This window comes from Strongylocentrotus purpuratus, unplaced genomic scaffold (genome assembly GCF_000002235.5).
Source record: "Strongylocentrotus purpuratus isolate Spur 01 unplaced genomic scaffold, Spur_5.0 spur5_scaffold_6, whole genome shotgun sequence".
Taxonomy (NCBI): Eukaryota; Metazoa; Echinodermata; class Echinoidea; order Camarodonta; family Strongylocentrotidae; genus Strongylocentrotus; species Strongylocentrotus purpuratus.
The window spans coordinates 59,703,606-59,731,232 of record NW_022145612.1 but is presented as its reverse complement, the minus strand read 5'-3'; the positions used below and the strand labels follow the sequence as shown (position 1 = coordinate 59,731,232).

The window sequence follows — 27,627 nt, the reverse complement described above, 5'->3', positions numbered from 1 at the left end:
AAGGCTGAAAGAGCTTTGAAATGGGGTTAGAGAGGGTGCAGTAATATGGTGACAGAAGCTAGGCCCCCTCAAGGTAGGAACAAACTGAGGAACTATTAATAGGCGCCTTCTGCCTCGGGGACTCGAGACGCAAGAATTCAAGACACTAGCTGGAACCTAGTTCCTACTTCCCTATAATTCATTAACCTAAAACTATCCAATCTCTCCTGCATTAGCCTACATTTATTAGGTATTTCTGGTATCCATAAATAATGACTACGGTAGCTTAGATGTACGATCAGTTTGACATTGCTTTGTTGTTAAAGAAAAATTGTTTTATTTAAACTTGGGAAGGTCTCTAGCTTTTAAGCAATGGAAGAGCAATTGCAATCTGGCTTCTGTAACAGCATCAAACTCACACTGGCGCAACTACAAACATTGCATAATTAATACATTATTTTATATACCTCTGATCAACTCCAAACCTCCAAACATTTTAATGATTATTCCTACATGTACCTCATGTTAGGGACCCATATATCCCCCACCCACATTGGCCTATAAGGTAGCAAAATAATGACATCAAAATAGTCTGATACCTTTCATGTTGTTGTGGCAACCATGCCAAGTTTCCTAAAGGTGCAGGAATGGGTTTCAATAAAGAACACAGATGATAGACACTATTCCATTACGCATTTGGATCAAAACTATTTCTCAACCTTATAAGTTGGCAGCAGGATGCATCTTGTCTGATTGTCTAAATCCTGGAATAGTCATGACTACTGATAGCATCATCAGTCTCTATGGAGTACTTTCTTTTGCACACAGATTTATTCAGAAATAACAGGTGGATTTTTTCCCCAAGGATAACATAAGTCAAATCAATTTGATTCTTGTAAATCCCTACAATTAAGCCCTTTAACCTGCCAAGCATCGTGAGCAGACTGAGCATGATTGTGATTTATTGTAGTAGAAAGACAAACATAATGGATTGCACTATCAGTTTTGGTTTCAGTCAAAAGTCATGCTCATTATGTCATACTTTACTCTGACGTTTGCTAAATCAGCTTGCTGATGTTCCCATTTATCATTTAGAATGTTACCATTTTTCTATACACAAAATGATAACTTGCAGTATTGCACACAACTCGTAAACCTTGGGCCAGACATGACTAGCATTTCTGCTACTTCTGATTCAAGTTTGTCATTATTTATCATGCCATGATTAACTTGTGTCAAGTTTAGTACAACGTCATTTGAAATATTGTCATGAGTTACTTTATAGTTACTACTCTTCAAAGAAAATAGAATTTGACATAATATGCCCTGTATGCTGAGCAATATGTGCAGCTTATTATTTATCAACAAAATATTTACAAACATGTATTTCTGGTCTTTTCATGTCCATGGACCTCAAAGCTTCCTTTTTGAATCTGATGTGGAGCTATTTATCAAAAGGGTCTTACTAGCCTGTCTTCCGGTCTTACCTGTGTGACTTTGTTGTACCATTCCTTCTTGACAGCCTGTGCTTTCTTAGTGTTCTCTTCAGGCTTCTTTCTCTTCTCCTTCTGTGCTTCTCGGAAATCCTCAATCTTCTTGGCTTCTTCCATCATCCTCATACTCAGCTGGATGTGGGAGTTCCCCATGGCTTCTGTCTGCACTAATAACTCATCCCACGACTTCCGAAGACCACTGTGCATTGAGATATAATCATCAACAACAGTATGTACACCATCTCCAATGGCTTCTAGATGTCTACTCCAGCCACAATAACTCCATGGTCAATCTTCTACACAAACAAATATGTAGCTTCAATGCTGAATCAAACACATGTATACTACGTATAATATGTAAATGACTACTTTGCACATACATATGTGTCGCTACCCTGAATTTAGCAAGGTTGACATATTTTCCCTATGAGGCACCATTTTACTGCACCTGGGTAAAGAGAGGAATATATCTTTGTGTGTCTTGCCTATGGATGAGTGTGGCTAAGTTAATCCTTATTGGTGTTACATGTATGCAAGTATTATCTATACAAGAGTACAGAGTTTTTATTTGAAATGCAGGAATCTGGAGCAATGTCATAATGGAAGGTTTATGACAAGAAAACATAGGATTGGACTGATAGCAAAACAAATTCCAGGTGACTCTTATCATCTACTCTGAGTCTCTGATACATGTACATAGGTGTGTCTAAATATTAAGGAATAAAGGATATCAACTTTAATCTCTTTGACACTTACATTAAACTGTGGATTACTCCAAAAGTGTGAATGACCTTCATTAGTTCTCAAATTCTCTACTAAACGTCATCTCCTGCATGATCTAAGCAAGTCATAGTGATTAGTAAAGAATTACCAGAAGAACATAAAAAGGGTGTGGCCTCCAGAAGGGGACCAAAAAGGTAGGAGCTTACCTCAGCAGGAACACCTTAGTTTGTTCCTACATGAACTTACGAGCATCAAGAAATCAAGTCTCAGAACATAATTAATGATGACATTGTGAACCCCTCCTGTATTTAAGCCCTTCCTGTCAATGCACAACAAATCATTAACATGTTAGAACACTCGGCCCAAAGTGAATATTTATAAAAAGTTAGTGGCTTCCAAGAAATGTATGTTTTGTTTTCTACCACATTTACAGATCTTACCCAATTTCCTCCTTTCCTGATGCATTTTTTGCCATTCTCTGTAGAGATCGCCCAAATGTGTCTTCCGCTTTCGCTCTGTAACAAGGAAAAGGGTTGAGGAAATAAAAAACACTTATATGCAAGGTTTAGTTCAGACAAAACAACAATACGAAGACCAGGCTTTGCTTGGTTTCAGGTCATTCATGTTGCTGCTATATCATTTGATTTTGACAGAAACCGTCTCAAACTTACATCTCTAAAATCATAAAGAGTCGATAATGCACTCATTAAAGAGCAATCCAACCTTCGTGATAGGTTCATCTGTATGAAAGCAGAAAAATAAGAGAAAGAGAATGGCAAAAATTTGAAATAATAATAAGAGAGTTATGAATGTTTAGAATCTGAGAAACTAAATCTATGCAAATCTCAAAGTGGCAATTTGGATAGTGGATTGTGATGTATTAATGGACAACTCTCCCGTTTGTTGTATACAAAAGTATCATTAATATCTGTTTTTCTTATGGTGCTTTCTCCCTTGGGGCACTACTGAAATATATATTATGGATAGCATATTATTATAGATTCTCTAAATAGAAAAAAGAGTAATATATTTTGAAAAGTTGAAATTTTAAGTCATATAGTGTGTCGAAACAAATGGAAAGTTGTCTGGCTATGTCACACTGACACTACTGATTCAGTCAATGTTAAGCCCCCATGCATATAGTGATTACAACTTTCAAAATTTCATAACTTCCTTTATTTCTCACTGATTTCAATTGAACTTTCATCAGTCGGCTTCTCAGGTTTTTTCTGCTTTCTTTTAGAGTAGTTGTCTTTTAAGGATAGATTTTCCCTCAATAATTTGGAGATATGTATAAATTTCTAACACCAGTGCATCTTAAAGAGCAACAATTGATAGAGACCCGCAGGAATGGAAGTGACTGAATATGCATGGGAGCTGGATATTCAAAGTCTTTGTACATTGCCTTGCTTATTTCTAAACTCATATAAAGTCTCTGAACAAATGTATTCACATCAACTATTAAACAGATCTGCAGTAGGATTATTGTAGGATTGTATATGATGTCCTTTAAGTGCTGTCCCACTGGGTTATTACTATAACAAAATAAATTGTGGCTCTCACAAACAATCCCATCGTAAGTACATCATAGGCATATGGTCAAAAAGGTCAGGAATGACTTGGTTGGAACAATTTCGTCTGAGATATATTTAAAGAAGGGCATCAAATATTATATTTTATTACTGAGAAATGGCCTTCTGGCTCTCAACAGGCGATTTGCAATACTTATGTCATGACTTCTAGAACGATCTTCCTTATTAACATGTCGGCTACCTGAACTGAATGCGTTGATGTTTTCTTTTCCTCATAAGAGGTGATTTGCCCGTACCTTTAAAAGTACTCAACATTCCCTTTAAAGTGATAACTTATAAGTATTTGGTTCAAGCAAGCACAAGTACTTCCTTAATTCTCTCATTCTGAATACTAAATGTTATTACAACTAAGAAGGGGAAATAAACACATCCATATTATGACTGTACGTGTAAGTCTGTCTAAATGATATCAACATATCACTATTGGGCAGCCTACATGTACAGTGTACATTGTCAACCCTCCAGGAAATAAAAATAGGCCCGGCCCCTAAAAACAAACTCTAGTTTATTAACAAACCAGAAGAATACTGCCCTTTATGATTATCTTTATGAGCCCAAGGCAAGCCTGGGACTGCCTGGTCGAGCTAAGATAATCAAAGACAGTGTTTGTTCTTGGTACATGTACATCTAGGCTATAGATCTATGACCTACATGTACAACTACATGTTGTACGTGTCTTCTGAGTCTTGAGTGAAGTACATTTAGAAAATGTTTGGCTAATGCATTCCTTAAATTCAAGTTAAATCTGCTTATAGATAGAGATCAATCATGGGAATGGTGTTTGTGGCCACTGCAGACAGGTTTTGTATGATAAATATCTACCGGTATCTGTTTATCTATCTATCTAACAGCCATGAGAAGGGTTTAACAGGTCCTACAATACTGTCTTGGGGGACACACTTACAAAGAGCTGTGAGTTGACTTCAAGGACAAGGTTTATTAGGTCTAACATCTTGCATACCTAGGATTCAAACATATATCTTTTAGAGATGGTGACATTTAGGGCCATCAATAGGGGCATTTACACTGTCTTCCAAACACGCCAAAAAATGCCAAACCGGAGCCTGGCCGCGATGTTACCAAGGGCAACTACGCTTTACCGGCAGAAACGCCAAGCCCCAAACATTCCAAAACGAAGTGTGATCTTTTGGCGTGTTTTGGCGTGTTTTGGCGTGTTTGGCAAGTATAAACGCTCGCAGTTGTAACATCGTGATGTTAGGTAAAGTGACTTGAGGAGCGGGGCTAGATGTCGTCCTTTTGAAGACAATGATCGATTAATACAAAGAATAACATAAGAGAAGGTGACAGAAGGAAGAAACTAAGAATAACATAAGGATAGACAGAAAGAGAAAGTAATAGAAGGAAGAAATAAAGAATAACATAAGGAAAGACAGAAAGAGAAAGTGATAGAAGGAAGAAATAAAGAATAACATAAGGAAAGACAGAAAGAGAAAGTGATAGAAGGAAGAAACAAAGAATAACATTAGGAAAGACAGAAAGAGAAAGTGATAGAAGGACGAAATAAATAATAACATAAGGGAAGACAGAAAGAGAAAGTGATAGAAGGAAGAAATAAAGAATAACATAAGGAAAGTGATAAAAGGAAGAAATAAAGAATAACATAAGGTAAGACAGAAAGAGAAAGTGATATAAGGAAGAAACAAAGAATAACATAAGACAAGGTGATAGAAGGAAGAAACGAAGAATAACATAAGGAAACACAGAAAGAGGGATTGATAGAATGATAAAAAAAACAAAGAATAACATAAGAGAAGGTGATAGAAGGAAGAAACAAAGAATAACATAAGGAAACACAGAAAGAGGGAGTGATAGAATGATAAAAAAAACAAAGAATAACATAAGAGAAGGTGATAGAAGGAAGAAACAAAGAATAACATAAGGAAACACAGAAAGAGGGAGTGATAGAATGATAAAAAACAAAGAATAACATAAGAGAAGGTGATAGAAGGAAGAAACAAAGAATAACATAAGGAAACACAGAAAGAGGGAGTGATAGAATGATAAAAAACAAAGAATAACATAAGAGAAGGTGATAGAAGGAAGAAACAAAGAATAACATAAGGAAACACAGAAAGAGGGAGTGATAGAATGATAAAAAACAAAGAATAACATAAAAGAAGGTGATACAAGGAAGAAACAAAGAATAACATAAGAAAACACAGAAAGAGAAAGTGATAGAAGGAAGTGATAAAGAATAACATAAGAGAAGGTGATAGAAGGAAGAAACAAAGAATAACATAAGGAAACACAGAAAGAGAAAGTGATAGAAGGAAGTGATAAAGAATAACATAAGAGAAGGTGATAGAAGGAAAAACAAAGAATAACAAGGAAAGATAGAAAGAGGAAAGTGTTTGCATCGGAGTGCCGCGCATGCGCATTACCAACTGAAACACGCCAAAACATCACTGAGCTTTTCAGTCGGTGATGTTTCCGCACAAGTGTAAACGGCTGCGCGAAACATCGCGACTTTTCAAAATGAGGTATTTGACAGTATAAATGCGCCTAATGATGTCAGTAATCTGAATTGTTTGTGCAGAAAACAAACAACTGCAGATATAGTGTCTACGGAAGGTGGGTGGGGGGGGGGGGAGGTAGGGTTAAAACCAATTTCAAAAGAAATCAATGTGAATGAACAAGTGAGCATCAGATTTTGACACCTTGCATGGATTTTTTTACTTGTTAAATTAGGCAAAAAAATTAAATCAGGCAAAGATTATAACAATACATAAACAATTTTTGTCTTATTTTAGGAGGAAAATAGACTTTTAAAAATGAGGATGGAATTGGCTGCCATGGCAAAGAAGGAATTAATATACTTTACCTTTCTTTTAACAGATTTTCCAGAGCCTTGCACATCTCCCTTCCATCTTTCATCCGTTTGCATAACACCTCAAAGCCATTCGTGCTATTAAACTCTGAATCCTGTAGATTAATACAAATATATCAAAACATATTGCTTAACATCTAAACTTAGTACTATCAGTCCAAAAGTACATGTACTATTGCAATGCTCCAATGTTTGGACGCATCATATTTTTAAACAGATATGTGAGTAATCATTTATATACAACAGGAGACTCCATAAGTATTTAGAGGTTGTGATGATTTAACAATTTTACCTATAAAATAACAAAATTTAATAATTATTTGAGTTAAAATTGTACATTTGATATAAATATCTACAGACATATATTCTGAATTTATTGATGAGACACTTATGATTTCAAGTGTTTTTTTCCCTTTACTCCATCTGCTTCCCTTCCCTCTTCCTCTTAAAGCATGTTTCCGTACCAATTTCTTCCCATATATCTATATATGGATTGTATGTAATCTCCATGATCATAATGTACTTGAAAATTTCATTATGATTTTATTTACCATCTATGTATGTATACATACTGTACACCTGTACATGCATGTACATGTAACTTCCAGTGGGAGGTGAAACGAGAGACTCAAACATCTAAAGTGGTAATAAATCACCATGATAGTTAAAACCACTTAATTGTAAAATGGGCAGATATAATCTAATATCCTACTCTCTGCCTCAAGTCCCTCTCAAAACAATATACCCAGTATGTGCGTAACTGGTTTACAAATGATTATGCAATCACTGCCCCCACATGCCAAACAAACTTGGGTAACTCAGGGGAATTCCCTTAATGTCTCTAAAGGAAGCTTCAAATACATGTAGGCCAACATCTTTTTGAGTACTATGAATGAGGAAACTGCATCAAAAATACAACTGTACAGTACGTGGGCAAAAGCAACCAGATAGACTTAATGGACGACAAGCCTCTAAGCAAATAGAATGATAGCATATCTTAAGCATATCTTTAGAAACAGTACATGCACAATTTGCTTCCCGTTGTAAAAAACTGTTTCAATTTGTAGTTTCAGAGATATAAATTGTGTACATTGACTTAATTAAACACTACTTGTACATGAGGGCCTTCATTTATTTCATTTACATTTCTTCCTTGTTTTCTTATATACAATTCTACCCACAAAAAAGTATTATTGTTGCGATCCCTGACCTACTTTCATTGAATGGATGTCTCGACCATGACCATCAAACAAGTTTTTGAAGAGTGAACTTTTATGACCTCCAATGGCCAAACACCTTGATACAAATACAATACATGTAAGTTATATAGATGTACTGTACTGATGCCGCTCAATCCAATTAGCCTTATCTCATGTTGACATCATTTCATGTAAAAATGTACTTTACAAAATGTATCTGAATGAATCATAGGAGTTTAATAAACTGATACGTGTGGGCCTATATATAGTCTTTATCAAATACAGTACCTAAAGAAAGTATATTGACATGTAGTAGCAGAAGTAGTAGTAGAAGTAGAAGTAGTAGTACTAGTAGCAGTATATATAGAAGTAGAAGTAGAAATAGCATTATATGTAGTACTACTACTACTACTAGTAGTAGTAGTAGTAGTAGTAGTAGTAGTAGAAGTAGTAGTAGTAGTAGTAGTAGTAGTAGTAGTAGTAGTAGTAGTAATAGTAGAAGTAGTAGTAGTAGAAGTAGTAGTAGTAGTAGTAGTAGTAGTAGTAGTAGTAGTAGTAGTAATAGTAGTAGTAGTAGTAGTAGTAGAAGTAGTAGTAGTAGTAGTAGTAGTAGTACTAGTAGTAGTAGTAGTAGTAGTAGTAGTAGTAGTAGTAGTAGTAGTAGTAGTAAAGGTAGTAGTAGTAGTAGTAGTAGTAGTAGTAGTAGTAATAGTAGTAGTAGTAGTAGTAGTAGTAGTAGTAGTAGTAGTAGTAGTGGTAGTGGTAGTAGTAGTAGTAGTAGTAGTAGTAGTAGTAGTAGTAGTAGTAGTAGTAGTAGTAGTAGTAGTAGTAGTAGTAGTAGAAGAAGCAGCATCAGCAGCAGCATTACTGATTTATCTGTGTGCAACTCTATACATATAGAGCTCATAGACATCTTGGGTAAATGATGTACATTTTAAGAATAATAAGTATTATAATTCAAATACACTACTTTTGTGAGTAAGCCTTTTTCTGAAGATTTAGAAGTTCAGAGTCTAACAATATTTCATCTGTTTTGATCGCTGAAGCAATAAAATTAAAAGTGAGACATTGTTTTTACAGGAGCGGACAGAACAAAGGGAAGGAAGCAAAGGAAATTGATGCCTTCTGTTGTCTGCTAAACTTGTCTGAAAATCTCATTGTGTTTGGATCGAAAAGGGAATTAAGAGTTTGAAGTATGAGGTCTCAAGTTTGTAATCTTATTAACACTTTGGTTGTTTTATATCCACCTCTCTGCACATAGTAGACCCCTTTGCCTCACATGCTATTTTGAAAAAAACAATAGGCAAGAATAGATGGAAGGATTGCTTTGTACACACAAAGGGTTTGCTAAATTACCCATTCTTGGTATCGACAATCATTGCAACACCAGTAATGATCAAGATAATGCTGAAAACACTTAAATAACTTGAAATCTTTGGTACACATGTACATCCCATGATATACAGGTAATATGATTTGGCACAGAGAGAGCATTTGTGTGGCATATAAAGAGTTCATAACAAATGTACATTTACTGATACAAGATTAATATTTGTATGTAGTGGTCCGTCATGCCGTAACAATCCTGACGCTCCAACACAGTCACCAAGGTAATAGCCGAGCAGCCGAATTAGTAGGGCTCTAGGATATCGGGTACCCAATTACACCTGGGTGGAGAGTGGCAAACGTGGGTCAATGTCTTGGCAAAGAACGTTAGTGCCAGGCTGGGAATCAAACCCTCAATCCTTGAATTGCGAGTCTAGTATAAAATGAACCACTATACATGACACATTCTTTTCTGTACAGTGAAAAAAAGGGTATACTAACAGGATGGGGTGGGTGTACATTCAGCTTAGCACTAACCTCACTTTCACACTACAAGAATTTCCCTGTATAGCCATACCATACTTATTTTTTTCTCTAGTCTGATTGTCTGAACATTATTATATTAAAGAAACATAGTATAACAAAAACAATGTAAAGTAAAACACCTGTTTAAGCATCATTTCAAAGTAACAATTGCTAAAGAATCAGCAAAGAATTGCACAAAATCGTTTAACTGGGCGGGGATTATCAAGAGCGCACACTGATGATTTGGTCTGCTGCAACATCAAATGACCTCCTCAAAACTAGTTTCTTTTATATATACGATGGTTTTTTCTAGTCAATCCTTTCGCTATATACAGTGTATATGATGATTATTTAAACGATTTATCTTTATGTATGCATTTCATATAAAATTATGTCATAGATTCAGAACAGGCTATGAGTAGGATGTGTTGATAGACAGGAAATTAGGGTCTGCTAGTTCAATTTAAGAGCAATCATTGTTTCAATACAGCTTACATAATAAATTGAGTAATTACAGGTGTACAGGTAAAGGTACATATAAAACTGTTTAGTTTAACATTTGATGTCATTTGGTCCAGTTTAGGTAAATGGCACATTTTCTCTGACATATCATCTCTTGAGTGCCAGAAGGGAATAAGCTCTGTTTTAAATGATATGACTTCATGCCCTTCTGGCTCAGATAATGTATACCGTTAACTGGAAAGCGATGTTTCTCCACATTAATTCTTGGTCAAGTTTGGCAGATACATGAAAATTCAATTCATGAACTGTACACAAATTATCTCTCCTTTTTTTTTTTTGGGGGGGGGGAGCTGATGGTTGGAAAAAAAATTCCTTAGAGTACATTTTGAGTTACTGCTGTTACTGCATAGCAATCATTGATAAAGAGAACCATATGGAATATGTATATTCCTACTTGAAGTGAAGTTGAGTCATAATTCATGATCATCTACTAACAATGTGTTGACGTTTAAATCAAACTAAGAGGTTTACTTTTGACACAAAAGTTATTTCCATATTATACATGTGCAGTGCATATAAAAAAAGTTCTTATGTGTTCATGTGTAAATGTAGACCTACCAGCTTAAGGTCTAAATTGCAGAACTTATGACTTACATTTATGAGGTATATACTGTTTATTATGGGCGGCTAAGAGGGCCAGAATAAATAACGGAAAACAAACAAATTAATGACAGAAATAAACAAAGATTCAGAAATAGACATGAAGATAATGCAAAAATAAAGACAACATCACAATTTAAGCCTCACTACAAAAATAAAACAACTATTGAAACAAATATAACTCAGGAATAAAGACAACCACAGAATTAAAGATGAATGCGGAGATAAAGACTAACCACAGAAATAAAGACAACCACAGAAATAAATATAACTCAGGAATAAAGACAACCACAGAATTAAAGATACTAAATGCAGAAATAAAGACAAATTACAGAAATAAAGACAACCACAGAAATAAAGATAACCACAGAAATAAAGACAACCACAGAAATAAAGACAACCACAGAAATAAAGACAACCACAGAAATAAAGACAACCACAGAAATAAAGACAACCACAGAAATAAAGACAACCACAGAAATAAAGACAACCACAGAAATAAAGACAACCACAGAAATAAAGACAACCACAGAAATAAAGACAACCACAGAAATAAAGACAACCACAGAAATAAAGACAACCACAGAAATAAAGACAACCACAGAAATAAAGATAACCAAAGAATTAAAGACAACTGCAGAAATAAGGACGACCACGGAATTGAAGAAAGCTTCGGAGACAAAGACAACCACAGAACGGAAGTTTAGAAAGGTAGGCCTATATAACGACTGAAATTAAGTCTACTATAAAAACGATATGCCCGCTCCGAAAATTAAACTATCAAGTAGAAATATACGATCAAAAACGCAAACAAACTGACAATAAGAGGACAAGAGAGGGTGTCCTAACGCAAAAATTAACGGAGCGCGCGCACATGCACACGACTAGATAGCTGTACGCAGACTATGCCTCTAATCTATCCATGTACAGCGCTATGAAGTCGGATGGATATTCGACATTCATAATTTATGCTAGCCCCACATGTTTCGTACGGTCAGCCTGCTACCCAAAATACTTCGCTTGCCCTGGCCCATGGGGATTAAGGGTGTGCAATTCAATACTATTCACGGGCAAGGAATTCCCCAAAACATGAAATATACTCCACGAGTATAGAGAAATGGCGGATACAGCCGGGGTGGGGGGGGGTGGCTGGGGGGCCCGCCACCCCTGTTTTTTGAGAAAAAAGGTTTTCCTTTCCCACTTCTATAACAGAGAAACAACATTTTTAGATAAGTCTAATGTCAACGTTAATTTTTGTTTTTGAAATGTAGAGTACAGCCCTTGGCCTTAGGCCTATTTTAGGTCGTAACTGTTACTGTTTGAAAATCGAAAGTAAAATTAGACGGTTTTCACGGTTAGACCAATTAATTGAGAAAAACATGTTTACCAGTCACTCAAACCAGGTAAAGCAATCTTCTAGATCCATTATTAAGGACTAACGTTAGTATATAATAGGTAGATGCAGGCACGAGCGGGCCTTGCCCGCACCCCCACCCCCCCCCCTCCGCAAAAAAAGGATAGAGAGAGTGAGGGAGAGAGAGAGAGAGAGAGAAGGAAAAGAAGGGAAAGGGAAAGAGGGGAGAGAGGGAATGAGAGAAGAGGAAGAAGAAAAGAAAAGGGGGAAGAAGGAGATGGGGGGGGGGGGCGAAAGGGCTTTGCCTCCCTCTAATAAAAAAAAATAAAAGAGAAGGAAGGAAATGGAAAGAAAAAGGAAAAGAGGAGATAAAGGGAAGGAAAATTGAGGAAGCAGAAGAAAAGAAGGGGGATATCAGTTGCAATTTTCCCGCCAACAAGTTGCTGATCGAGATGGGGGTGGTGCAAAAGGCCCTTGCCTCCCCCGCCCCCGTTAAAAAAAAGAGAGAGAAGGAAGGAAAAGGAGAGCTAAAAGGGACCAAAAAAGAGGAAGAAGAAAAAAAGGGTGAAAAGAAGGGGAGATAGATCAGTTGCGATTAATCCCGCCAGCAATGTGTGGAGAAGGGTAGGGGCCGAAAGGACCTTGCCTCCCCCCCCCCTCCCCCAAGCGAACCTGAAAGAGGGAGAAGGGAGGGGAAAGGGAAAGAGGGGAGAAAGGGAAAGGAAAAAAAAGAGAAAGAAGAAAGGTAGGGGAGATCAGTTGCCACAAAGTGTAGATCGGACAGGGGGGCACTGGCGTACTGATCAGGGAGGGGGCTCGGGGGAAATAAAATTCAAACGTGGTTTATTTCTAATTCCATAACGGTGGTTTACACATAATGCTGAAATGACATAATTTTCCGAGATTTTTAGTAAATTATACTTTTTAATGCGTTTGTTGTAAAAAATTTACAGCCAGGCAGAAAATGCTTCTTGAGATGCCTACATGTCAGGCCCTGCGGAACGACGGGGATCGGGAGCCTCGAGCTCCCTCCCCCTCCGCTTTTTTTGAAAAAGTATATTAAAGAGAGCAAGAAAGAAAGAAAAGTTAACTGCCAGAGTGTCACAACAAAATAAAGTATCAAAAAACAAATCTTCCATGCTTCGCGGAGGAGATGGGGGAACTGAATTTAGACAAGGATTCAAGTCGAGAACGGTACAATGGATCGTCTTCTTTCTCCATGATTTAATGAAATGTAAAAGCTTCGGTTGCCCGAATATTGCTTGACCCTTTGGGCTAGCTGCCTGCCCTGTTAAAGCCGTGAGCCATTTTCTATAGCCCTCTATACCATTGGAGTATATTTCAATTGTTTTTAATTGCTTGCCCATGAATAGCCTAGATTTCGACATCCTATTATGGGCCAGGACAAGCGAAGTATTTCTTGGTTGCCCGGATTGTACTTGACCCTTTTGGTTAGCTGCCTGCCCCGCTAAAGAAATGAGGCATTTCCTATAGCCCTCTATACTCATGGAGTATATATATATATTTTTTAATTCCTTGCCCGTGAATAGTCTTGAATTGCACACCCTTAAACCCCATGGGCCAGGGCAGCGAAGTAGTTTGGGTTGCCCTGACCGTGTTAGACCTTTGGAATAGCAGCCTGCCCCGCTAAAGCCGTCAGACTATTTGAATAACAAATATCGAATTTCTCGAATATGCATGTCGAATATCCAACCAACTTCGCAAGTTGAATGTGAATATGAATATCCGAACTTCACAGCGCTGTACATGGATAGATTACAGGCATAGTCTGTGTACATGCGAGCTAAACGTGAATCGAACACTGACCTCTATAGAGGTCAGTGGAATCAAACAGCTAGCTAGCCGTGTGCATGTGCGCGCGCTCCGTTAATTTTTGCGTTAGGACACCCTCTCTTGTCTTCTTATTGTCAGTTTGTTTGCGTTTTTGATCGTATATTTCTACTTGATAGTTTAATTTTCGGAGCGGGCATATCGTTTTTATAGTAGACTTAATTTCAGTCGTTATATAGGCCTACCTTTCTAAACTTCCGTTCTGTGGTTGTCTTTGTCTCCGAAGCTTTCTTCAATTCCGTGGTCGTCCTTATTTCTGCAGTTGTCTTTAATTCTTTGGTTATCTTTATTTCTGTGGTTGTCTTTATTTCTGTGGTTGTCTTTATTTCTGTGGTTGTCTTTATTTCTGTGGTTGTCTTTATTTCTGTGGTTGTCTTTATTTCTGTGGTTGTCTTTATTTCTGTGGTTGTCTTTATTTCTGTGGTTGTCTTTATTTCTGTGGTTGTCTTTATTTCTGTAATTTGTCTTTATTTCTGCATTTAGTATCTTTAATTCTGTGGTTGTCTTTATTCCTGAGTTATATTTATTTCTGTGGTTGTCTTTATTTCTGTGGTTAGTCTTTATCTCCGCATTCATCTTTAATTCTGTGGTTGTCTTTATTCCTGAGTTATATTTGTTTCGATAGTTGTTTTATTTTTGTAGTGAGGCTTAAATTGTGATGTTGTCTTTATTTTTCCATTATCTTCATGTCTATTTCTGAATCTTTGTTTATTTCTGTCATTGTTTGTTTGTTTTCCGTTATTTATTCTGGCCCTCTTAGCCGCCCATAGTTTATAGGCCTTTATACATCAGAAAATTGGCAGATAATGAGATTCCCCTCTCCACTTCCTGCAATCACCCCCCCCCCCCCCCACAGAAACCATCTACAAAACTGATAGACTAATCTTTTAAACAGTTTGGTCAATAAAGTGTTCTGATACATTCTGATACATATAATCATGATTTCAATTGTGTGGTAAAAAAAGAGAGCTCTTGCCCATACTAAGAGAATACAGGTACATGTACCATGTAGGAACCGGTGGAGAAGAGTATGTATACAGGAATTCAACCCACATCCTCTTTCACAAATACAACATAAACCAGAGACATCCCTAAACTATGACGCTGTGTAATTTCCTTTTCCAAATGCAACCTTGTAAAACTGGAGCAGTGATGTGTATCCTCATGGTTTGAACAAGGATCCAAAGTCTGAACAAAATGCAATGCATTTTCTAGGTGAAGGATATCAATGTTATTTAATACCAGTCTGTAACATTAATCACTGTGTTATTTGCCGCATTCATGACCCTTGGGTTCATGAATGATACAAATGTTGTAAAAATGTAGAGAGGTCCTCAGTTTTACAAGTCAAATCTTTCCTTTAGAATATGGGTAAAAGAAAATTGGGGGAAAAATTGTTCTATGATGTTTCCCTTTGAACGTTTCCTCTTTATAAAGTTTCCCTCTTGCCTAAATCACATGATTCTTCAATCAGAGGAGGCCTGCACCTAATGTGTTTGGAGGTGTGTTACATTCTAACCTGTTGAAATCTGGTATGTCTTCAATAGCACCCATTTAAATGTAGTTCCCTTTGGCTTATCGATGGCAGAAAACCTGTCAACTTTAACGCTCTGAATCTAATTAGGGTTCATAAGCTTCCCAGCAACATAGTAAACATGGCATGATACTGTCTAGATGATGATGCGCACACAACATGCAACCCGGCCTCTTCAATCATACCCACAGATTGATAGGTCTTTCACACAAGAGGAACTTTACACAGAAACATTCTAAGAGTCACCGTTTAGCAAAAGGGATTGTAAACATGGGATAAACTTCTTTTTATAAACCCACTATACACGCTGTACACAGAGGAACAAGGTGGAATAAGCCTATGGGATTGAAAGAATTCTGTAGTCAACTGGTTAATGAAACGTCATATAAGGAAACCAGGTTTGGGGAGGTCAGCTACATACGGTAAATGTAAGCACTGCTCCAGAACACAAGATTGTATTCAGCATGTACCAGTACTCTTAAGTTTCATCAATTTTCAGGTCTACTGTTTTCTGCAATGAGTGACATTCACACTAGAAGTAGGTACACCTGTTTACTCCTCCCCCCCCCCCTAAAAAAATAATACACATACATCTAAATGTACAAAGCGATGTTCAAACGTCTATACCGATATACAACATTTTGTTAGATGATAGTCGATCAGACCAGAAGGAGCAAGAACTTACTCATATATGCTATACAGTTAATTATGTCAAGTCTGAATGAGGGGGTAGGGTAAGCCCATGAATACTCTCCATCTTGCAAAAATAGTTTGTTGTTCTCATTGGCATGCTGTTTATAGCACTTGCTAATATATTGAGGTAGGAAGATGAAGTAAATGCGTCACATTACTTGACTCTTTGACTTCTTTTTTAAGAAGATGGATGCTGTATATGAATCATTTGGACATCAATCATAAGGGTGGCATTTAGCCTTAAAGGTGGGTTTAGAGTGTACCTAACTTTGGAAAACAAATATTGAAAAATCAGTCCAAATGGAAATGAGAAGGTTAGGGATAGTGTTGGGTCCAAGGATGAAAAAAATGTATGGCTGTTCAAAGTTGCTTGGTACATGTTTCTTATCATCCCCCTATCAAGTATAAAAAGCTTTGAAAATGGAGGAAAATTCAAGTTTCATCAAATAATTGCTCCATTATCATAACCTAGGGTAAACAATTTCCTAACCGGACCAAACTCTAAACTGAACCCTAAACATCTAAATCTACATTTATTGTTGTTGAAAGAAAGTCCACAGTACATGTTGGGTTAGTGAAAGAAGAAAAAATTCCACAGGAATATTAAATGTGGATAATATAGCTTCACATGTAGGTAATAAAATATATCTGTCAGGTACAAATACATACATAAGACACAGCAAGTATATTTGCCTCTATGATTCAGTTTCTTTATATATTTTGTGTGTGTTTTAATTTCACTTTACATCCATAATTATGGTAACAACACAAATTTGTTCCAGATCTGTGGGCAGTGCTCCTTAAGATTAAGTGGATTGGGGCTAATAATAGCATGGGATGGTTGGCTAAGTTTAGGACCTCGAGATCCATGGATATGATCCAATTATGTTCTGCTTAAATCATCTAATTTATGTATTCCTCCAGGTTCTATTTTTAGGGGGCAACGGCCGTTACGGCGCGTCAAGCTCCCAACTGGGATCTGTCATCATGAGTGAGGCTCTTGCGGTGCGATCCAAGTGCGTCATTGCCGACTTCAGATGGACATTGATTGTAGCAAAAGTTGGAGGAGACTTTTGTCAAAGCTAACTAGCTAGCCCCTGGAATTCACCTGATTGAAAATATCAGATTGCAAGGGGGTAGGGGTCGGGAGGGGGTGTGGAAGGTACTGTAAGGTTGACCAACCTTTATGATCCTACAAAAATTGTTTATAAACAAATATCATAATTAAGTAATCAGTCAAACTCGTTTCAAATTTTTGTTTCTATCGGTTTTAAAGAGGTCATAGAAAAGTACTTCAAATTGATATTTTTAAAATCTACATGTAATATGTAACATGAATCAACCAAAAAATATGACTTGGTGAACATTTCATCATATAACACTAGGGGAATATATATATATATATATATATATATATATATATATAGTGAAGGATACCACAAAAACCACTAGTTACCAAAATCCTTTGTCAGATTTGGGGTCTGAATGAACTCTCCACTGATTGATGACATCATCACTGTTCATGTTGGAGAATTTTGAGCCAGAATAGAGTTACAAAAGATAGGTGGACATGTGAATGATTGCACACTACCCATCAGATAGTTATTTACATCTAGGGAACAGCCTTTAAAGTACTCTATCTCTATTGAAACCCTAAAATATACATGTAGAGAATGTAAGAAATTACATGTACCATAAAACAAAAAATCCTGCACGAATATGGGAATACCACTATTAAGCTCCAGAAACTTTGGGCAGGACAGCAGGAGTACATGAAAAATGCATGTGCTGTGACAAACTCCAATCATATTCAACAGGTTAAACTGACCCAATTTCATACCAGTACCCCTACCCCTCCTCAAATTCAGACTACCCAAATTAATTGTATTGTAACTATACAAAAACTGTTTAGTGCTATGATAATAATTAATTATTTCTAGTTTGAACATTGTATAGGGAAATGGATGTTTGAGCGCCATTTGAACGAAAACTTGATGAAAAATGAAGGTCCCGTTCTAGTCTAAACTTTGTACTGAAACCGTATACTGTATCTGGGTAGAACCGAGATGTCAAGTGACCTCTTTAAATCTAGTCTCTCTATAATTTATAACGTTTCTTTATACAACATTGTTATCCAGTTTGTGCACTCCTCTTTCTACAGTATGTAATGATTCTTTATACGTTTCTTTACAAGAATTTCATATAAAATTTCATGACATCTGAACAGGGATATTAGTTTCAGAAGAACAAAGCACTCTTAGCCATTCAATGTTTGTCTTGTCTACTAATGTCCAGATAGATATCTGCCAGCCAGTTTCCTGGCCTGAGTCTAGACATTGTACTTAACATTTTTGCTTGAAAATAATCTGCTAATGTTCTGGTAAAGTATCAACTGAATCGGGAAGAAAACTAATATTTAAACTAATAAAGGCATAATTTGTCTGAGTATTCCTCACAACTCACAAGTACTTGGAGAAGCCGGCCATACCAAGTAAAGCCTGTGTAAATGAATACTTGACAAGTTGCACAATGCTGTTTAATGGGTGATCAGAAAAGGAAGCAGCTCATAATGGTGATAGGCTTACTTAATCACATGGCAGACAAGTCATTGTACAGTATACATGAATATATATCTCAGCAGGGCTGTTTTCTTACTATACATGTACCTAGTTACCAGTTGCTCTAGTCACAAGCCGACCATTTACAACATGAACTTACCCTCTTGGTCAAAGGGCTTAACTGAGAAAGTTTGAAATATGCCCAACAACTTCCATTTCCCTAAAGAAAACAACTGTTGACAAAGTTCTTTTCTCAAGATATTTACATGTAGAAAGATGAATGACTACATTATGACTACATTAAAACAGCGTTTTTCAACAAGGGTGCCACAAGAAAAATTAACTTATGTATCGGAAACATGTCAGAATATTGTTAATTTAGTGAAAACCAAATACTGGTATTAGAAACTGACAAGAGTACATGTATGTGATTTAATAATTTTCACTCACATTTAGGAATGGGATAATTTTAGGCAGCGAGGTTCCTACATGTAAATATATCCCTACATTCGGACACACATACAATTAGAGAAGTCCAAATATCTTTAGAACTGTGATTTGTACTTAGCGAGATACCTGAGTATATCTTAAATATATAGTTAAATCGAGGTTACATTTTTAACATGCTCGTTCACTTCACTTGCTTTAACATTTAGAAACATGATAATCTGGACAACGAAATGCCTGAATAATGAATATTGTCATATTTGTGTATCAAGGTGCCCACATACCCTGTACATCATTTTATATCTCATCTACAACCTGTAGTACATTGTACATTGAACATTTACATGTACACTATATTCAAAATATCAATTTTGTTCTCGTTTGCTTGCATAATTTAGAAAAAAAATGTGCCCCGCATGTGTGTACATGTATGTATGGCACTTGACAAGTGAAGCAAAATGAATCTTCTGAGATTAATTTTGGATTGGGGTGACACAAAAATTGTATATTTCTTAAAAGGGTGCCGTGACTGAATAAATGATTGAAAAACATTGCTTTTTTTAAACATAGTCCATAACACACAGAAAGAGGAAACGTTCAGTAATGTTGGCTATAATTTTGCCACTTTTTATATGAATCATTTGGTGATTGTTCTGACCTAGTAATTAAGGGAAATACACCTGGAGACTTCATTTGTTGTGTAACAAACAACAATTGGTGTCATGATATTGCAGTAGAATAACTTCATCTATATTAATGTTTATAATTTACATGTAGACGAAGGCATTATTACCAGAGCCCATATCTTCTGTTATACAGTGTATACATTAGCTAGTATACATTACTCTTGTTCTCCTAATAGTGAAAACATGAAGGTAAACAAACAAAATTACAACATACTATGCCTACAGTATGTGATACACAACAGCACAGTTGAATTTTATATGAGTACATGACTTATAGTTAATGTGCAAAGGAATTCAAGGTACCGTAATTAAAATATGATGTACAATGTACATGTAGTTTGAAAGATGATCGTCTCTACATCATGTGAAATACAATCATACGTGTACTTCCTAGCACAAGGAACGGCGACATTATAGCCCCATCTCCGGAGGCGCTACCATCTTTGTATGGAAAAGGTTGGCAACTTTATGTCAGCTTTACAAAAGAATTCCCCATACTAGATGGTTATTTCTTTCAGCCCCCCCCCCCCCACCCTCCTGGCTTGTCCTCTCATACAGTCAAACCTGTGTTTAAAGACCGCTCAAAGGGGGACAATTGAACCTGTGAACTTTATAGGCAGGTGGTTATAGTTTCCCTCAATACAGCTGACAATGAGAACCACTCTTCACAGGAAAGAGAAAATAACGGTCTTTATAAACAGGTGGCAGCTAAAGCAGGTTTGACCGTTTTTCATTTATACAAAAAAATCTTTACAAAATATAGCAGAACAAACCTGCTTCACTGTCGATTAAAAAGACTCCAAAAAGAAAATCAAGAGTAAAGACTTTTAAAATCTATTGATTAGTGGTCACACTAGAAAGTGATAGAAAAAAAACGTCAGTCAGAAACTACAAATGTAACCTCTAATTAGCCTTTATTTCCATTGTGTAGGTAATTAAACTGGGCAGGTATCTCTCTCTGCAAACAACAGTTATGATAATGGTCTATTAATCATACATCGGTAAATAAATCAAGAGGCTTCGTTTGCTCTCATGATTGAATGAATTCATGGTCATAAATATGTTAACGCTCATCAAGTCTGTTTCAGTTTCAAGAAGATATCATTGTAATCTTACCCCTATATTAGCACTATTATTACAAAATGATGCAAAAGAAGAAGAAAAAAGAAACTCACTCAGAAGAATAGCAAGAAGAAGCAGAATATTGGAAGAGGAAGAGGAGAGGAGAAGCAAATTTAATGACAGGTAAAAGATACATACGTATCTATATACTGTATAGGTCTATCAAATCAATTTAAGATCAATCAATCAATTTTTACACTTGAACTTTAGTTTTCTACAATCATAGTGAGAATTGAATACAAAAGGTCAAACAGGTAACAAGTATTTACTCTACTCACATGTACTAGATCTATGTAGTCTTTGATTAGGTCGGCCAATTACATTACAATCCCAACATCTCTTCCATTACAATAAAATTGCACTACATGACACAGAATAGCTAACTGACCATTTATTTTTACAATTTTCAAGTTTATATCGAAACAATATGAATCACACGCTAGCTACGAATCTCTACCGGGCGCCGCGCCGGGCCGGGCCGAGCTCGAGCCGAGTCAACAACCTGTGCCTGAACTCCTGCGTTGGAGGTGCGCTTCGAATACCTGCACCCCCGAGTGCCCATTCGACCGAAGCCAACAAAACCAGGCACAACTTAGTAAGGTACGTCCGATGCAAAACTTACCCAGAAATTGTCCAAAAACTTCGTCATCATGTAGCTTCCAGGAATAGTTCAGGTCAGAAATTAAATTTTAAAAATTCAGGGGTCCAAATTCATTTATGAGTGCACATAAAAATATCGAGACCACAGAGAGTGAGTGGGGAGGTCTGTCTGAGAGTTGAAGTATTTTGAACACGGAAGTAAAGTTATACCGTATATGTGTTGATGAATGTGCTCTACTAGGAAAGCAGGACAGCTGAATAAACGTGCATTAACAACAATGTATGCGTGATACGTAATGAATCCGGAAGTTACGGAAAGAATTTAGGATGTCTTATGAGAAGGGTCTCAGATCAAAAGCCCTAACTCATTCCATTTGAGGATCGGAGTAGTTGACAAACCCCAGTTTGGTTACCTCATGTCCATTATTCTTTGCCCTTTATTTATTGTTCCCATTCCACCTAGAGATAAACAAACGAACATTTACGAACATGAAAACAACAAAGAAGCAAATTAGCAAAAGGGGCCGGGTCAACTCTTTTGGTAGTAGAAGATAGGAGATTTTAATTCCGAATTAAAATCATGACGCTATGCCATGATGCCATTTTTTCTGCCCCATTGTCCACCAGTTTGGCATGTTTGAAGGTTTGTCGGAATTCCCGGTTTCTGCGTTTTCACCCCCCCCCCCCCTTCCCCCATGATACTCATGCTGTACACGATCGCCTAATTTTGATAAATGATTTCGGTTTAATGACTCTTTGACTTGACAATCGAGAGAGAAACAGAATGTGAGCTAGGGATACAGAGAGAGAAAGAGAGAGAGAGAGAGAGAGAGAGAGAGAGGGGAGAGAGAGCGAGAGAGAGAGAGAGAGAGAGAGAGAGAGAGGGGGGGGGGTCCCGCCCCCACGCATATGCTCGTTCCCTCTTTTTGAAAGCACCCCCTATCTGAGGACTGCCAACATTTCCGAATCCCCCTTTCGCGGGCTTTTCGCGGGCTTTTCGCGGGCTTTTCGCGGGCTTTTCCTGCCTTGGAGACCCCGCTAAATCAGGAAAAATGCTCAATGTACCCTCTAAATTCGGAATAATTTCTCAGGAGTCCAAAGAGATGAGAGAAAAAAAGAAAAAACACCCCTTTTTTAAAGAAATCTCCGGGTGAAAAGTCAAATACACCCTTTTTTTTTTACAATTCTCAGGCCGGACTTTGTCGCACGAAAAGTACCCCTTTACCAGACATTTTGGCAACACGCATGCGGTCATTCCGACCCCTGAGTGTGGGGGGGGGGGGGGGGGGGGGGGGTAAGGACGCCCCGATGATTTTATTTCATCAATAATTGTATGCAAAAATATGATTAAATCAAACAAAATCGGAACTTAGGAATATTACTTATAGCTAAGAATGAGAAAAGAAGAAGATGGAGGAGTAGAAGAAGAAGAAGAAGAAGAAGAAGAAGAAGGGAAGAAATTGAAGGAGAAGACCGGTGCTTGTAGGGTAATGAGTACCAGTGGCGGATCTAGGGGGGGGGGGGGCTTGAGTGCTCCCCCCCCCCCCACTTTTCGCCGGCTGGCTGACTCGCCACTAAACATTTTCTCACGAATTGGGCCCCCTATTTGGCTCCCTCCCATGCCGCCGGCTGGATCCGCCCCTGATGAGTACTGTATTGTAGAAGCAACGACTACACTTCAAAACTTTTACGAATGTTTAAGTACTTGCAGCGTTTCTCTCCGTCATATCTTTCTGATCGATCTCATTCATATTTATTTATTTATTTATGCATGCATGTTCACAATTTCACAATTCATTGAAGTTCAAGTTCAAGTTCAAGTTCACTTTATTCAATACTTTCATTAAAAAATATACAAGGAAAACAAACATATAAAAGTTAGAATATAATACATTTATCAATATATAACATGAGGATAACACAAGTGGAGAAGACATGATGGACAAGGGGAAAAACATTTTAAACATGTACATTAATGAAAGTATTTGGAGACTAGACAGGAAGGCCGGGCCTTATATGTAAAAGTCTGTCTCCAGTAATTGTATAAAAAACTAAGTACATTATTTAAATTTTGTATTTGTTATAAAAAGGAAGAAAAAAAAGGGGGGGGGGGAATTGCATTCACACATACACTCTCTCCCATACACACCAACACACACTTTTCTGTCTGATGAACATTAAGAATATAGGTTATTGCACTATTGAGTATTGTCTTAACAGGTACAGTTTAAATTTTCTTTTAAAACTATTTAGTGATGGACTCTGTCGAATATCTATGGGTATGTCATTCCAAATTTTTGGACCCCTGAAAAAAATTGTATTTTGGGAAACTAGTGTCCTTACTCCTGGAATATGAAAATTATTTAAAATCCTGGTCTGGTGGCCGTGAATATTCTTATTAAGTTGAAAATATTGTAAAATAGTATTTGGTAAAAGTTTTTTAAAGCATAGATACATAAAAATTGCACATTGATAAACATAAATAAGTTAACATCACATGAAAAATTAATATAAGATGACAAATCATTTTCAATTTTACAATACATTTGAATTAACTTCACGTGAAAAAGAATATAACATTGTTTTATCAAAGACAAGTTGCAACTTATATACAGTTTGAAGAATGAACACACAAAGGTGATGAAACATAAGCAAATAGAGCTTGAATCGTTACAACACCTTTCAAATATATATATGACAAATAAAAAATTTAAAGTTTTGTAGTGAACTATTTACACTATTTACAAAGTTTAAAAAAAAAAAAAAAAAAGAATTTCGTTAAGCCTAGTAACAAAATTATGTTAGATTTAATTAGAACTGATAAATAGATTATAATGTAAGTAATATCTTACATCTGTGAAATGATAATACATTTGAGTGCTCTTTTAATAGAGTTTGTTGATTTTATATTTCTAATATCATTAGGTAAAGAATTCCATACATCTGGACCTCTGTGTCTGATTGATTTCTGGGCTAATGTAGTGTGAGGATTGACCACATGTAAATTCGATGACTGCCTTGTTGAATACGAATGAACCATGTTATTAGGTTGGAACATTGAAGATAATGACGTAGGTAATAATTTGATATTAAAACGGAACATAAATAATGGCAATTGGAGGAAGTTAATATCATCAATCTTTAAGCATTTCAGTTTAACAAATAGTGAGGTAGCATTTTCACGATAACCAGCTCGGGTACATATGCGTACAGCTTTCTTTTGTAACAGAAGAATATTATTAGTCACACACTTGGATGTTGCCCACAAAATATTACAATAAGAGATGTGTGGTAAAATTAGACTATTATATAGCATAAGTAATATTCTATCAGAAACAAAACATTGTATTCTATACAGTACACCAATATTTCTGGAGATTGGTGTAACAATGTGTTTAACATGGTCGCTCCAGTCAAGTTTTTTATTGATATAGACATCTACGGTACAACATCTCAAGCTATAGAACTAATGCTGTTCAGCGGGCATTCATAGCCATAGCTCCTAAGCCTGGAAGAATCTTCGTGAAATTGCATAAAGAATGCTGATTCACTTGACATATATAAATACATAATGTTAATGCATGTCTGCCCAAGAGCATCAAACAAATATTATTTTCTTTTTGTTCTTTCATATTTTTAATCATTGAGTTATTTTTTTCATTTGTTATGTACCTTTTTTAATTACTTTTAATTATTTATATTTCATTTTGATGAAAGGAGAGAGAAAAAGGAAGAGAAGGGAGGACGAATTGATCCATTACCACGCCCTCCTCTCTAATCGAGGCCCTTGTTCATTCGTATTTAATTCACTGAGAAAGAGCGTTGACGCAAATATACACCTTTTAAAAATCATATGACAAATATTTGCATAGCAATCCGGTTCATCAAAATCCACGGTTGAATAGGAAAGTATTTTTCCAAAACTTAAATTTTTTGTTGCTATACCATATTTGAGTTGTCCCTTAATTATTCTGAAGGTTGAGTTCTCAATGAAAATAAATTGTTGAACTTTCTCATAGTAGAAATATCCCTTGTTAAGGAATGCTCTTTAATGATTTCATATTCCAAAATAGCATGATAAATAAAAGAAAAGTTTGGACGGAACTGTCATGCCATGTGGGATGTTTGTAGTCCAATATACCCATTTATATTTGAAGAGCACCAGTTACCTCATTGTTATTGATTATCAGTTATTGGTTATTGATTATTGATTATTGGTTATTGGTTATTGATTATTGGTTATGGATTATCCCGAACCACGCAGTATATATACATCATTAATTATTTACTTGGGCCTACAATACATAATCAACCTTTCGTAAACATTAAAATCCTGATTATATTACAATACATAAAGACTATAAACTTAAGTATCATATTCAAAGTTATTTATGATGTATTTCCACTTCTTTCTAAATGCTTCCACTGGAGCCAATTAAACTCCAATTCAAAACGAAGTGATCCGGTATCAATCGTTAGAAAAGAAAGTAACGGATAATGTTTACTTCAAAGAGTATAGTAACCTAAACCAAATATATTTACGTGATTAATAGAAGCATAAAAGAAAGAGAGAAGAAGAGACGGATTAAAAAATATATAGAGGGCGCCATGTCAATATGTGAATTTCTGTATCTTGATTAGTGTAATAATTCTTCTTTTATTGATATTTTGTTATTGGCGGATCCAAGATTCTCTGGCGGGAAGATGGGGGGGGGGGGGGGGGGGGGGGTCGAGGAAAAATGAAAATGAATAAGCATGAAATGGGGGTGGGTTCATTTATTTTTACATAGCTTCGTGTGCTAAAGCAAGTTGTAATTTGTTTCGATTTTTCTTCCCCTGATGCTTTTGTTTTTACGGAAAAGGGGGGAAGGGGGAAAGGGTGTGAGCTGACTTCTCCACTCTATGCCAGAGTCCTGATGAAAATAATAGACATTTTTACACACAATACCTAACTTTTCTTCCATCTCCCCCAGGTCATCATCAAATAAAAATGATTTAAAAAATAAGGATAATAATATACTCAAATTTAAAAATACTCTTGTGCAAGAGTCAAATTAGATCACTTCGACGTAAGTCATCATGGTTATGGATACCTCAATCTCATGTGAACAATGTAAAACTGTTTACACATCTCTTGAATGAAAATGAGAAGATGGAGGAGAATAAGAAGAAAAAAGAAAAAGAAGAACTAAATGACGAACTTGAAGACAACGAAATTGAATCAAAATATATACTCAAAGAAAGGGTATGGGAGGTTGTTTCTCGGTGATCATTAGGGACTGGAATGGGAATCTAGTTACGCCCTCTAGGGCAGTCATTAGTAACTTACTGTTTATTTAATCGTGATGGGTAAGGGAACGGTCAGTCTTGTTTGACAAGCTCTTTGCCGGTGTGAGGGCAGACACGGTCCTTTGTTGGAGCTATTCCAGTCCCTAAATTCACCAGGCGGGATTATTGACTGTCCTCCATGACAAGTTTTGTCAATAGCACACAATTGTAAAGGCAATGTGCATCAGAAATAGAATAGGGGAGTTTTTTTTCTTCAAAATACTAGAACAAGAGATGGCGCTATTATTTAATTAAAAGCGTTTCTAAAAGAATTTCAAACGATTTGGAAATCGGGGCTATCCCCGATTTATCAAATATCCCCGTTTGGAAGGTGCGTTACGCACAGTAATTGTCCCGTGAGTCCGCGCACTCGCAAACTCAGATTAATTAAAATTACACGCAGCCAAGTTATTATCACGTAATGAAAATTTCTGCAAAAATTGTAAATTTCCCATTTATATAAAAACGGAATTTAAATTCAATCATAATGCCATGATAATGAAAGTTAGGTGCATTACAATTAATTTTTCCTCCCAAAGGACTAGGTCAGTCTGTGTCTTATATGCTATGTGTGTGTGTGTGTGTGTGTGTGTGTAATGCATCCCATTTGATACACTAAATTAATTCTCTCACGTTTAATAATACTT

The 27,627-nt window shown here is 36.4% G+C and overlaps 1 protein-coding gene across 5 annotated transcripts in view; it reads right to left on the bottom strand.

The window, feature by feature from the left end:
• The window catches only part of LOC589769 (proline-serine-threonine phosphatase-interacting protein 1), a 54,738-nt gene extending 32,831 nt beyond the window's left edge, over positions 1 to 21,907 (bottom strand). For 2 of the 5 annotated variants that reach the window (XM_030973249.1, XM_030973250.1), the window contains exons 1-4: positions 21,675 to 21,905; positions 6,630 to 6,730; positions 2,636 to 2,710; positions 1,467 to 1,671 (exon numbers count right to left, since the gene is read on the bottom strand). In XM_030973249.1, coding sequence (XP_030829109.1) covers positions 1,467 to 1,671; positions 2,636 to 2,710; positions 6,630 to 6,730; positions 21,675 to 21,704 — 411 coding nt within the window. In that variant the 5' untranslated portion in view covers positions 21,705 to 21,905. Of the gene's footprint in view, positions 1 to 1,466; positions 1,672 to 2,635; positions 2,711 to 6,629; positions 6,731 to 21,674 lie in introns of all 5 variants that reach the window. The other 3 variants (XM_030973248.1, XM_030973251.1, XM_030973252.1) reach the window with 3 other exon arrangements.
• Positions 21,908 to 27,627: the final 5,720 nt, after the last annotated feature.